The sequence below is a fragment of the Ambystoma mexicanum genome, chromosome 2q (assembly GCF_040938575.1).
Source record: "Ambystoma mexicanum isolate Mex_15411 chromosome 2q, UKY_AmexF1_1, whole genome shotgun sequence".
NCBI lineage: Eukaryota > Metazoa > Chordata > Amphibia > Caudata > Ambystomatidae > Ambystoma > Ambystoma mexicanum.
The window spans coordinates 702,405,623-702,420,082 of record NC_090924.1 but is presented as its reverse complement, the minus strand read 5'-3'; the positions used below and the strand labels follow the sequence as shown (position 1 = coordinate 702,420,082).

The window sequence follows — 14,460 nt, the reverse complement described above, 5'->3', positions numbered from 1 at the left end:
GTTTCTGTAAGTTTTTCCCCAGTTTCCTCTCCTGCTACGTGTGATCAACACATTCCGACAGTGTCTGTGCTAGATAATCATCGCCCCAGCGTGGCCGAGGCAGAATTGGTATCCGGACCTACTCAACCTGTCATTATCGCCTACAGTCAAGTTGCTGGTACTTCCGGATCTGCTCACCAGGGAGAGAGGTGCAATCCTTTGTCACGACCCAAGATCGCTGAACCTGAAGGCATGGCTCCTGCAGCTTTCGGGTTTGGAGGTTATGAGCTGCCAGCGGACTGCAGGGAGGTCCTCGCCAATGCCAGGGCATTGTTGACTCTTAAGTGCTATGGCCATTGGTCGAAGCGTTTTTTGCTACGTTGTGCCGGTCGCAGAAGATTACCCCTCCGAGGGTCACGGACCCACAGATGCTTCATACTTGCTTTCATTGGCAAAAGCTGGGCTGGCTCACGCATCCAAGGTACACCAGGTGGCCATCTCACGCTACATCAGATCCCTGGCAAGATCCTTGCTGTGGTCCCACAGACTTGTTAAGGAGTTTCTCAAGGGACTTTTTCGATCTTTCCCTCCGGTAAAGGCGCCTGCCCCAGCATGGGAACTCAACGTGGTCCTGAGGACTCATGGGGACACCTTTCGAACCTATGCATCAAGCCCCATTCAAGTTTCTCTGGTGGAAGACGGCATTCATTGTGGAAAAATAGGTCAGGGCGCCCCTCTGCAAGAAAGAACACACATGATAACCTGTTCTGTGGGAATGTACCCACTCAGTCTGCAGCCACATATTTTAGCTCACTGTAACTTTCACAAGGAAACGCCATCCATTTGCATAAGTCTTTGTCCCGCCCACTTGAGCAGTCTAGCACTGAAATGCTATGGCAATCCTCCTTTAAACGAGAGTACTAACAGTAACCCCCCCATCAACCAGTGTTCTTTCTTGCAGAGGGGCGCCCTGACCTCTTTTTGAATGTACAAGGAACTTGGGGTTGGTCACCCTAAGTTAGCTAGTGTTATCCAGACATGGACTCCTTGCTCACTGTGCTCAGAGAGGCACAACTCCACCTCATTGATGAGGCCCGACTAGGCCGAAACACGTTTCTGGGGTTGCTTTTGGTACAAATTGCCCCATGTGAGGCAATTGGAGGCCATCAGGTCCTTTTTTGATTTTTGTATGCGTTAGTTTTCCTTTTCCGTTATAAGTACAGGACTAAAAGTCCAACAATGTAAAGGGATGACATGGACTGAATCCGCATAACCTGTGAATTTTTTTTTTTTTTGCTTCAAAATAATTATGCATATATATATCACTACAAGATACATTTTGGTCTACACTGGAAAACACAGTTGTCTGTACTTTGAGGTCTGCAATGGGTAAACACTGATCAAAACAGATCTTTAAATAGTTTGAACACACTGGTAAAACACCCCAAGAATTGGAAAAACATAACTCTAAACCCCAATTATAGGTTGTTAACCAATACATGAACATTGTAGGTGTTCAGATATAAAATAGCCATGCTTATGAATTGGTATAAGGTGAATTTCCTGAATGTTTGAGAGCCTGGTATGTTCTGCTAAAATGTTGCATGTTTCTCTTAGCAAATTGCAGATGACCCGTTTAATGGAGGCACTGGAACAGAACCAAGCCAGAAAAAGAAAAAAAAAATGGAGCCGGACAAGAAAAAGACAAGAAACAAGAGAGTTCAAAAGACTGGAGAAAGTGCATTGCCCCGTGCTAAGAAAAGAAAAAAGGATGAAGAGCGAAAATCGTCGATTTGTCCCAAAACAGAAACTTTTGAAAAGTTCAAAAAAGTAAGTCTGAACATTTTTTGAGGAAGAAATAACTTGCCATTTGGCGACTTTCCATATTACAGCATGTATAAACATCCTGTGTATTTTATTTTTAAATGCAGAAATGAGTTAACTATGATCTGCATGTCAGACTTCACCAACAATTTATTAATATGACTTTAGATCAGTACGAAATACCAAACTATATATAGATGAGTTTTAATAAGATTCCTGAACTACATCAGATTTTATTATGGAGCAATTTGGGAAGATGTCCTTGTTGGGGGAGTCTTCCTAAAGTACACTTGGAGGCAAGACTCTATAAAACTATCCCTTGGTATACAGGTGCCCAACTCTTAGTATAAGTCTGTGCTGCCCAAATGATCTGGTAGAATGGCAGAGCAGCCAGGTTTATCTTAAGAGTAGGATGTGAGCTGTAGGTAAGTACACTGAAACCAGTCAATACAATAGTCCAAAGAAACTCTTACATACTGAAAGGTCTATTAAAATATATTAATTTTATATACACAAGGCAGGTAAGTAAATACTCTTCTAGACTGACCAATGCACATAGGAATTATTCACAATACTTTTCAAAGGTGACTGCTTCAATTGTATTTGCTCGTTGTTGAAATTGTTCTAGAGAATGACAGTTCTACCGTATTACAAGTAGTGCTGCACGCTCGCATTGGTTACAGGGAAACAGTAATTGCATTCAGATAATAGTTACATCAGACAGTTTGAAGCAAGGAAAAGGAGGGTTATTCACACTTTAACAACAATTCACTTCATAGTAACACTTTTTAAGGCTTCTAATGCTTTTATAGTCCAATCCCTAACTATCCAAAAGTCAGAGTAGGAGTGCAACAAAGATCTTATGTAGCAGCTGCAAAGGCAAAGTATACTTCAGTCACTTAAATCAAAATGCTTAGCAAGATAACACAAGTTATAAGGGACCCTGCAAATGACTCGCTATTAAGCCTGGGCCAGAGGTATAGGTGGACACCCAAACACCTTGTAACGCACTCCAGTCACACTGGAACGACTCTTCGGCGTATGGTAAGTTCTACCTTTAGCCCTACACTACCTCTGGTTAGAAGAAGCAAACGTCACTGGATTCTCTCCTGTGCAGCAGTGACAGACCCGGTCTTCTTATTCCTCGGTCTGGTGACAAAAGGAATGAATCTGAATGGGATGTCACTGCAGCAGTCACAAGAGAGGACCCATTTTTTCGGTCTACGGTTTTGATGCCTTATCAGTTTCAATCAGCTGGTCGATCTTCCTCTATTCTGCAGTCCTGCACTCTGTTGGGGGACTTGGATGAGTGGGATCCTTCCTCTGGAGGTCCAACTGGAGCTCACCAAAGTTCTTGATGCGTTTGTCCTTACAAAGACGGTGCACTGCAAAATGGTTAGTGGTTGCCTGGTATTAGCAGCCCTAGAATGTCACAGCACCGGTATTGGGTAATATCGCCACCAAAAATATCGCCATATATATGGTCGTCGGGAACGGCCATAGGCGATATTTTTAGTGGGGATAATATTAAGGTTTTTTTGGGAGCAGGGGTTGCGGGGGTGTCCCCTGCTAATTTTAAAATAATACAGGCTTTGCGGGGGTGTCCCCCGCAGGACCCATGCCTTAATATCGCCGCAAAAATAAGGGGATATTTTTGTATACAGATATTTATGCGGGGATATTGACACATGGAACCACAGCACCTTGGAGAATGGCTGGATCTGCAGTTTGTCTTGGAGCTGGTTGATCCCACCAGCCAAAGGGAAGGAGGAGTCCTATTTGGGGCTCCTCTGTCGATAAGAAAACAGGGTGAGGACAGCAGTGGTCACATCACGGTTACTCGAAGGGTCTGCAGGTGTCTCTGGCCGTCTTCAGCTTTGGATCTTCTGTTGCAGTGGTCGACTTGCTTTCTGCCTCGGGAACCTCACCCTTTATTTGGATTTCCTATTCACTCTTCTGTAAACTCTCTCAGCAGTTTACAGAAAGTGGCGGGTGGCTGTCCAATCAGGACAGCAAGCCCCCCCAGTGGGAACTGGTTCCATTCAGGCACTGTTAAACTTTTCCACTGCTTCCTGCCTTCAGACACCCTGAAGCCTAGACAGGGACACCCAAGGATTCCCGCCAAAGACAGAGCTCAAACATAGACCTCCCCCTTCCAGAATGCGAGAAGGACAACCACATGAGAAATTGCAAAAATAGAAAAGTGCCACCATGTTAGAGGATAGGTGACCCTATTGTGCATAACCGAGATTGTGAACACGGTCTGCGGTAAACAATAGCACAATAGTTGGTAGAACACGTCCGTCCACTGCCACCAGCCATAACTGTAGGGTTGTAACTGTGGCTAGAAAGTCACAGGAGCAGAGAGAAGGGGATACTAGATATCCCCTTAACACTACACTTAAGGTGGTGTGTGCTAATCTGTCATAAGTTCGTTTTTAGGAACGATACAAAGTATCCCCCTATCCTTAAGAATAGTAGTTTTAAAGGGCAGTCAAAGAATATCAAAGGACAACCCAAAGGGTTCCCAGCAAGTTGCAAAAGTGTAACACAGCTGCCTTTAAGAAGCATCGAGGAAAGCAGATTCCATAAGATACGGTAATACAAAAAGAAATGAGTTCCCAAAAAGTCAGAACACAAGACTGAATGAGGGGGAAAAGGGCTCCCCTTATTCAAGATAGAAAGAAAAAGGTCAAGAGGTCCAACTGGGGGTCTCACTCAGAGAGCGGATTAAGCATAAAGCTGATACATCGCCCTAACATTCCTGAGCCTGCCTCGCCTTACAATTAAGATTTCTAGATTATCTTCATTATTTTGGTTAGACAGTGGGCTAGTAGTTTAGAATTTTTGAGGGATCATTTGGAAGTGTATTTTTATGAAGTGATTTTGAATATGTTAATAGCTCTTTGTGAACTCAACAAACTGGACTGTCTGTGTGCATAGGCGTGTCTATCCTGTTAATTCAATGATGCTGTTTTAATTTTTATTCAGTTTTATGCTATTGCTGAATTATTAAACACCGCATGCGCAAGACACAGGGTTGCTTTTCAGCACATGATCATCATTCTCAGACGGTTGGTTTGGCTGAAAGGCATGTGTGTTGACTTGAATATCCTTCACATGTATTCCTGAATAATTGTCTTTCTAGTTGAAAGAAATCTGGATGCTAATTGCCATGATTTCAGCAGCAGAACCTTTTACAGCATGAGGCCCAGTGTGTGTGTCTGTCACCATCAAGTCGCTAGAACTGGCAATGTCTTATCCTTGATGCAGGGCTCTGGTTTGGTATTTTACAAGCTTATTGGGTATGTAGACTTCGCTTAACCTCTTGTTCTGTCTGTGAGTGAAAATAATTTTTTAGTCACATAAAACTCTGCTGTTTGGTTGGTGCAGCTGTAAGGAACTCATAGTGGCAACAGTAAAGACAGACAAGTGATCACAGTTCAAGGGTTTTTATTACACTGCATAAATTGGTGAGATAAACACCTATTCGAGGGGATTGGGTCCTCCGACATATTCCATATCTATGACAGTAATCACCACAGCTGTGCTGTGGTGAATTACTGTCATAGATATGGAATACGTCGTCGGCCCATCCCATCGAAAGAACGTTACCAGGTAAGAGAGTAACTTGTTCATCTAAACCATCTAAACCAAACCTAAATCTAAGATGGGAGCAAGCTATGACCATCAAATAATAACACTGTCCCAGTAGAGTCTAGTCAAATCAAAACGGCCAAAACTAAAACAAATCTATTCCCAATCCTTAACCGCTGTGCTACAAAAATAGTGTGGGATAATGTTCACAAGAAAAGAAAGAAGTGTTCATGAAATAAGTCAGGATGGTATTGCTGGGGTCTCCCTTCCCCACGTTTTTAGCACAGGACAAGGCGGGACTCCGGAGCACAGCACACTCCCGGGCTTCTCCAGCACAAGGTTACAGTTCCTTTCAACAATACCAGGACCTTCTGGGCCAAGTCTCTTTTCTTCTGCAAAGTCTCTTGCCTTAGAAGGCCTGCTGGACCATGAACAGCAAACAAACAAAAGTTTCTTCTGTAATCTTTCACGTTGGGCGATTGCTCTTCGCCCCTTGGATCCCCCTCAGCTGGGCTCTGATCCTTCTTGCAACGTGGGCCTCCCTAAGTTGAGTTCACTCTGTTCTTTAATTCACAATGTCAGCAACTTGTAACATTCAAGAGTCTTAATGTCTTTTTAAACAATCCTTCACTGTGGACATCCCTCGGTCGGGTTCACTCTTGTCAACACAATGTTCTCGGATGTATTATGCTTCACTTCAATTCGCAGACATCCTTCAGCTGGGTTCACATTTGTCAGTTATACAGTTCATCAGAAAGCGGGTTTCCCTTCCCTTAGCTTTCTTACGGCAATGGGTCAGAGGCTTTAGATTGTACAAGGGTTTTGACGTGACCCTTGTAGGACCACTCTTGACACCGCACGCTGGCCTCTCATAGGGCCTCCTGGTATTTGTAGTTTCAACAAAGGGGGCCAGCCAGAGTCCTTCGAATGAGTGCTCACGTGGCGCCTGACCACTCTGCAGCTGGTCCTTCACTGGGCTTTCCCAAAAGTTCAAACACACTCAAGTTCTTTGTTCACAAGTTCCTTGAGTTCATAGAATGTTGCAATTGCAACATTATATGTTGGGTTGCTAGATGGGTTGCCGATCGCAACTCATCTGGCAGAACCCAGATGCCGGGTTCCACCAGGTGGGGCAATAGGGTGTCCCTTCGATGACAGGGTTGGCTGAAGGCCACCAACTTCAGGGCGGATGTCAATGGAGACAACCTTTTTGGCAAGACCGTGGACGAGCCTCTCCAGATGTTTAAATTGACACACAGACATCCCGTTCGCTGGGAACATTACAGAAACGAAGGTCGTCGTCATTTCGTCCTCAAGAGGTAAGTCTGGCAGGTCCTCCAAGGGGTATAGCACCCCCTATTGTCAAAACCCCCAATCCACGACTCAGGAGGCCTAGAGCGGCCACTTGCAGGCCTATGAAAGCAGATGACAGCATCGTCGCCGCCAGTAGGCCAGGACTCGGACAATCAAGCAGTCCTGAACCGGCCGTAGATCCGGGCCCACACTTGCGCACCCCGGTGGGAGGCCGACTAGTGCGTTTTGTCAAAGTGTCGAAGACCATCACCACGGACAAGTGGGTGCTGGATGTTCTTCGTCGCGGTCACACTTGGTGTTCCAACGCAGGTGTCCTCGAATTCTTCCTGTGGGTCATCAACAACTACACATGGCAAAGCTGCGGCAGGAGGTTTAGGCCATGTTACAAAAGGGGGGCGATAGAACCCGTCCCCCAGCGTCTCCTGGGCTCTGGAGTGTACTCCATATACTTTCTGGTACGGAAGAAGTCAGGAGGGTGGCGGACAATCCTAGAGCTAAGAGGCCTCAACAAGTACTTGAAATCCCAGAAGTTCAGGATAGTCGAGTTGCAGCACATGCTCGGACAGCTGGAGGAAGGGGATTTGAACCTGGAGAATGCCTACTCTTATGTCCCCACTCACTCGAAACAGTCAGTTCCTACGGTTCGTGGTCCAGGGGCAGCACCATCAGTTCAAGGCTTCCATTGTCTACCGTTGATCGACTACCGGCAGCGGCGACTGGTTGTAGGCGAAGATCTACTTTCACCGCCAGATCTTCTCCAAGTTTTCAGAAGGCCCATGCTTCGCACCTCGAAGATGTCTGAGAAGAGTCTCTTCAAACTCTTCATACTCTACATGAAATGTGTACTGTGTACTGTCTACGTCGAGGATCGACATCTCAAGTGCCTATATTGCCTGCATCCAGGCCACGATGAAGATGGATGCGACATTTGCAGCGGATTCCTGGCTTAGACGAAGCAGGACCGTTAGCAAAGGTTGGTGGCATTGCTCAAAGACGACAAGGTCTCTGACTCTGCCTCCTGCCATGCTAATGCCTCGTCCCGGACTGGCCGGTCCCATGAGCGTGCTACCCAACAAATGGCTCAGCCTCCTGCGGCAGTGGATGCTTTGCCCACGACCACAGAGGCTGCACCTGTCGGGGTGAAGGTGCCCATCGTCGCTTCCTTCCCGAAGGATGCAGGGAGGATGAGGGAGCTGCTTCTTCCTAAGGATTTTCTCCCCAGGCACGGTGAGGGGGAGCCCTACAGTGTTTGTGTGTCATCACCAAGGAAATCCAGCACATATATAAGAATTCTGACAATGACCACTTGCCGGAAGGTTAATTTCCGGTCGACGAAGGAGGCCTCTGCCCCATGTCCTGGGAGGGATCTCCGCGGGGGAGCCTGATCTACCGTTTGGCCTCCCTAACTGTTTTAGCCCAGAGCTGTTGCCTGTCCCTCCTTTCGCCCCCTCAGCCAGCGCCCAGGGACATGTCACTGGACATTATGACTACCCTTCACACCTTGGTGTCGGAAATACAGCAGAGGCTACCAGCTGCTCAGGTTCCTGGACCGGTCCACAGCCCTCTTATGCCACTAGCTAGGAGTTATCCCAGGCCAAGCCCTCCAAGACCAAGGCGCCTACCTAGCCCTACGAGGCTGAAGCAGCATTCTTGCTCTTCAGGGCTGAAACGCCAGCCGGCAACACCCCAGAGGCCTTTAACTCTGGTGATGGAGGTGCAACCACACACCGACACAGGCAACACACTACAACAGCACATAAGGATGAGTATGGTGACTATATACCTGATGACGGGGAGCCGCTGGGTGCCGAAGAACCCTCCATGGCATCACTGCCGGACTAGGTAGGCTCTTACCATGCCATGATTTCGAGGGCCTCTGCTCTCTTCAATTTAGTGCTGAAGGAGAAGGAAGCGTTCCTTTTTCAGCACCAGGAGTCCTCACGGAAGACCGTCATGTATGTCCTTTTACTGGACAATGTCTGGGAGTAAGGACTGGCCCTGATGAAGATGCCAAGTACCACTAGCTCCAAAAGAAACAGGCTGGAGAAGAAGTACAGGGTCTGAGCCTTCTCCAGACTCGGTGGTGTCTGCTACCGCCTGAACGCACTCGTCGAACCCATCGTTTTCGCCCATGGTGCCTCTGGACCATGAGGGGGAAGAAGCTTGATTTCAGTGGGGAAGCGCATGCTTTCCACTGTGGTTTGCACTGTCAAGGCTGCCAATGCCCTGGCCATCCTGTCTCGCTATGACAGGGAACTCTGGTGTAAGCTGGTGCCAATCCTGGACTTCGTGCCAGATGACAAGAAGGCCCAAGCCTGGCCTTGTTCCTGGAGGGTGAAGTGGCCTCTGAACACGCCATCACAGTGGTGCTGGATATTGTGAATCTGGCTTATGCCAGATCGGCAATGGGGGTGGTCCTCCGGCACCAAGGTTAGCTGAAAGCCATGCATTTCAGGGCTGACGTGCAGTCCAAGGTGGTGGACATGCTTTTGATGGGGACAAATTATTTGGCAAGACCGTGGACGAGACGCTACAAGCTATTAAGATGGACATGAAGACGGCACACCCGCTGGAAACACTGCAGCAGAGGACATGGTCCTTTCGGTCTGCTAGAAGTAAGGCCATCCAGTCCTCCAAGGGGTTCACCACCCCCTACCGTCAGCCCTCCCGCTCCTCCACCCAGGAGGCCTACAGGGGCCGCTCGCAAGCCTCCGGTAGCAGAGGACAGTGTTGTGTTCACCCTCAGGCAGGACACAGACACCCAAGCAGGCCTGAACCGGCCGTGGATCCGGGCACCTGCTTTTGCACCCTAGTGGGAGGCCGGCTAGCGAACTTTGTCGACAAGTGGGAAGTCCTCACCTTGGACAATTGAGTGCTGTACCCTTTGTCAAAGCCACTCCTTGAATTTCAAACACAGGTGCCCTCGCATTCCACCTGTAGCGCTTCAAGCTCTTCACATGGCCCAACTGCTGCAGGAGGTTCAGGCCATGTTAAGAAAAGGGGCAATAGAACCAGTGCCTCATACTTTCTGGTTTGGAAAAAGTCAGGAGAGTAACGGGCAATCCTAGACCCAAGACGCCTCAACAAGTACCTGAAGTCCCAGACGTTCAAGATGGTCACATTGCAGCACATTCTCGACCAGCTGGAGGAAGGGGACTTCTGGAGGATGCCTACTTTCACATTCCCATTCACCCAAAATATCGGAACTTCCTATGGTTTGTGGTCCAGGGATGACCCTATCGGTTCAAATCCCTGCCCTCTGGCCTGAAATCGTCTCAAAGGGTGTTCACGAAGTGCTTGGCCCCGGTGGCAGCGCATCTACATCTCAAAGGCACCCACGTTTATCCTTATCTAAACAACTGGCTCATCCGCTCCGCGTCTCTTGCTCTGGCAATCCAGCAAAGACCATTCGCCTTCTGACAGAGCTCAGATTCTCCATCGACTATGCAAAGTCCTGTGTGGAGCCATCGCAGAATGCTCTGTTCCTGGGTGCCCGTCTCAACACGGTTGCATACCTGGCTACTACCTCGGAGGAGAGGGCGACAGCCATCCTGGGGAATGTACAGCACCTATCGTCGACGCAAGCCATCAAGTCACTGTCAGGCATGATGTACTCCTGCATCCACCTCGTTCCATTTTTCAGGATCCAGATGAGACCTCTTCGAGAGTTCCTGGATGCTGCAGTGGCTACACATCACAGGCTCTTGAACAGACAAGATCGCCTTCAACCAGGAGTTCCGGCAAGCTATACGATGGTGGGGGGCGCCCCCACATCTGATTAAGTATGCCACTTTTCATATCACGCCGTACCAGTCCACAGTCACCAAGGTTGCCTCACTGGAAGGGTGAGCGGACATCACTGGGCAGTCCCACGCCAGTGGCCTTTGGCTCCCAGAGGAAAAGAGCCTTCACATCAATGTCCTGGAACTCTGGGCCGTCTTCTGGGCCCCCAAATCATTCCTGCCTCTACTGTGGGGTAAGGTGGTGTTAGGCAGAATTGTATGCAGTACCCTTTGGGAACACCACACACAATTAAGACTACAAGTGACAGTACAAATTCACCTTTGGTACAAGCCTGTACTACAGTTAAAGTGGTAGCGATGGCTGAGCAGCCAGACTTATCTCAAGAGTAAGTGAGCAGTACAGGATAGTTGCACAAAGGACAGCAATTACTATGATTCAGGCAAACACTGACTCAAGTTTTTCAATTAAAAGAATATACATTTATTTCACTCTTCAGTTGTATAATATTACACTATTATAAGCAGTCTAAAAATCACACTCTTAATACACCACACCACTTCCCTTAAATTCCAGACAAGTTAAGCTCACAAAATGAAGTGGGAGCAAAATGGCACTCCAGCAATTTAAAAGGGAGGGAAAGACAAAGTTAATAGAAATTAAATCAAACCAACAGGTAAGTACTCAGGGCAATTGAACAAGAGGAACTACAGTGCTAGAATCAGGCAGAAAAGGCCTAGGGCCAAAGTCAATGGATCAAAAGTCTTTTGCTCAAGATCATACAGTTCAGGGTAGTTCGCGGTAAAATTTGTGGCACAGATTCCGGACGAGGTTGATTGATAGAAAAGTTAGTTCAAAGAGAAGAGAAGGACAAGCCCTCGGATTGGAGAAAGCTTTCAAACACTTTCACCGCGGTTGAACGAAACGAGCAACCATATTTGCACAGTACCTTAAAACGGAGAGGAAGCTGTAGCTCAGGTGGACATTCCTGGTAGTTCCTGCAGGCTCACGGTTTCTGAAGCGGCTGTCGGACTGACAAGAAGTAGGAAGACTGGAGGGTCCTGCACTACCCAGGGAAGTAACCAGCAGCAGAGCAAAGCGACGAATAAAAGGTGCGCTCCTTAAAACCCAAGTAGGGTCCGACCTTCCTGGCTATCCGGCCCACTGTAGCTCTGTACAGCAAATTCGACCAGAGGAGGGGTCCGTCCTGGCTTGCAGTTTGGGCGAACTGGTTGGTCCCACCAGCTCAAGGGAAGAAGTTTCCTGGAGGATCTTCTCTGTCGGCGGATTCTGAAGATTCGGACCTGCAGCAGGGCTTCACCGGGCGGTTCAGTCGACGTAGGGGTCCTCTTCCATGAGCTCCTCATTGGTTCTTTCGTTTCAGTGGAGAGACTGCCTTTCCAGTCCCAGAGACATGCTTTTTATGCAGTTTTACCCCATTCATACAGCCTGGCTGTCCTGGCAAAGAGAGTCCCCTCAGCCCATCGAACAGGAGTGCGACTTGGGTTACCAAGGGAACCCATGGTAGGGGTCCGAAGATCCCTCCCTCACTTCCTGCCTACCTAGACTTTCAGGCGCCTTAAGGAGGGCTTCTGTGCAGAAGCCCGCGAAAAGACAGCGAACAAAGGAATCATCCCCAGTTTGGCACGCAGAGAAAAACACGAGAAAGACTTTAAAAAAAAAAGAAATGGCGAATTAACCTATCCGGAACCAAAATAAAATGTATTTGGTCAAGTGGGTTTATGATCGAGGCTAATATAATAGCCTGAAACAATACCATGGTTATATAAGATAACCGCGGTAGAAAAGTTAGGGTAGTTAACACTGCCACCAGCCAAATCTTGATGTAAAGGGAGCGCAAAAAGGCTCCAAGAGATACAGACAAAAAGGGATACGAATTAACCCTTTCCAATACTCCATGTCAGATGGGGTGTACTGGGTCTGTGGTTTAAAGTGACTAAGAATAAAGTTAATGGCAACTTTACCTTTTCTGGGGGACAGTAGTCATCCCCAGAAAATGGAGTCAGTGGAAAGTCTCAGACAACCCTGTGTCACTGCACTGAAGGTGCTGTGTAACGCACATGAAAAATATGAGGTCATGGAGTAGGTGAGGCTCCAGTGCTCAAGATCACACAAAGTGAAAAGACACACAGCAAAACACGTGTAAGAGTGGGGAAAAAGGCTCACACTCTTACCAGGTGAAAAAAATGAATCCTAGAAATCCAGCAAAACTGCGGAGGGACTCATTAGGTAAGGGAAATCAGCCATTTATGAGAATTCTCTCTAACAGGGGTGAGAATCTTAACTGACAACACCACCACCATGTTCTACATCCAGAAACATGGCAGACACACACTCCAGCACTCTTTCTGGAGGCCCATACCCTGTGGTACAGGGCCATTCTTCAGGGCATGTTCGTCGTCCCCTTTCACCTTGCAGGCATCAAGAACACCATCACAGACTCGCTCAACAGGGAGCTGCGTTCCTGTCACAAATGGGAACTTCAACGTGAACAAGTATCCTTTTTGTTCATCAAGTGCGGTCCAAGTCGATCTCTTTGCGGCGGCAGCCAAGTGCCAGAGTTTTGCCAGCAGGTTCCTTCATCTGATCGGTCTGGGGGACGCATTCTTTTTCCCATAGGAGCGGCTCTTCCTGTACGCCTTCCTTTGATCCCGCTCCTGCTGTGTGTGATCAACACACTCGACAATGTCATTGCAGGATACTAGTCGCTCTGGCGTGGCCATGGCAGATCTGGTACCCGGACCTGCTCAGTCTGTCAGCAGCTCCGTCCATCTGGCTTCCTCCACTTCCCGATATTCTCTCCAGAGAAAATTGAACAATTCTGCACTGTGCCCCAGCATCGCTGAGCCTCACGGCCTGGCTCCTGCAGCCCTAGAGTTTGGCCATTATTCCCTACCGCTGGAATGCAATAAGATCCTGGCCAAGGCCAGATCTTCCCCTAAATTGACGTGCTAGAGCCACAAGTGGACACGCTTCTCAGTGTGGTGCAGTACTCTGCAGATTATGCCGCTGTGAGTCACAGCTCCTTCCGTATATCTGCTTTCCTTGGCCAAGGCAGGCCTGGCTCACGCCTCGGTCAAGGTGCATCTGGCTACCATTTCCCATTACACCAGGATGCTGGGGGTAAGCCATCCCTGTGATATCACAGGCTCATCAAGGAGTTCCTCAAATGCCTCTTCAGGACTTTTCCACCAGTGAAGGCTCTAGCTTGGGAGCTCAACGTCGTTTCGACCAAGCTCATGTGGGCCCCATTTGAATCAATGCATCAGAGCCCTTTGAAGTTTCTCTTGTGGAAGACTGCTTTCTTAGTGGCCATCACTTCGACGAGTCAGGTCGGTTGAGATCCAGGCCCTCTCTTGCAAGTGACGTACCTGTCTTTACATGCTACAAGGGTGGTGCTGCGCACTAAGCCCATCTTTATACTGACGGTTCCTTCAGAATTCCATCTCAACAAGCCTTTGGTTCTGTCAGTCTTCTTCCCAAATCCTCTATGCCGGCAGAAAAGGTGTTGCTTTCGCCGGACGTTGCGTGTCCCTTCAGGTATTATGTGGCACGTACAAAAGACTTTCGGAAGACATCTCAACTGTTTGTGAATTGTGGACCTGTGAATCACAGGAAGGCCCTATCTAAGGCTTCCATATCCAGGTGGCTCTGTGGCTGCATCATGCACTGTCATTGTCTTTCTAACAGATCTCTTCCAGGCTGGCCGAGAGCCCATTCCACCAGAGCCATTGCAGCAATGACTGTATTTCTCTCTGGTGTTCCCCGGCTTGACATCTACAGGCTAAGAGGAGGTCCACCCAGACCTTCACAAGATTATACTGCAAAGACGGGGATTCCACAGAGTAGTGCTGGGTCGGCCAAGCAGTGCTACCCAACCTGTTTTGTTTGAGTTGATGCTGTTCCACGGTTTAAGGTATTGCTTCTGTTGCGTATTGCCACCTCCTGTATTTGTGTATTTGTACTGCTATGTAATCGTATTAA

At 48.1% G+C, this 14,460-nt stretch overlaps 1 protein-coding gene across 7 annotated transcripts in view; it reads left to right on the top strand.

Annotated features, from left to right (window-relative positions):
* Positions 1-14,460, top strand: part of KMT2C (lysine methyltransferase 2C) — a 2,745,351-nt gene that overhangs the window by 1,947,032 nt on the left and 783,859 nt on the right. For all 7 annotated transcript variants that reach the window (XM_069647923.1, XM_069647922.1, XM_069647921.1 and 4 more), the window contains one exon: positions 1,597-1,809. In XM_069647923.1, coding sequence (XP_069504024.1) covers positions 1,597-1,809 — 213 coding nt within the window. The remainder of the gene's footprint in view (positions 1-1,596; positions 1,810-14,460) is intronic.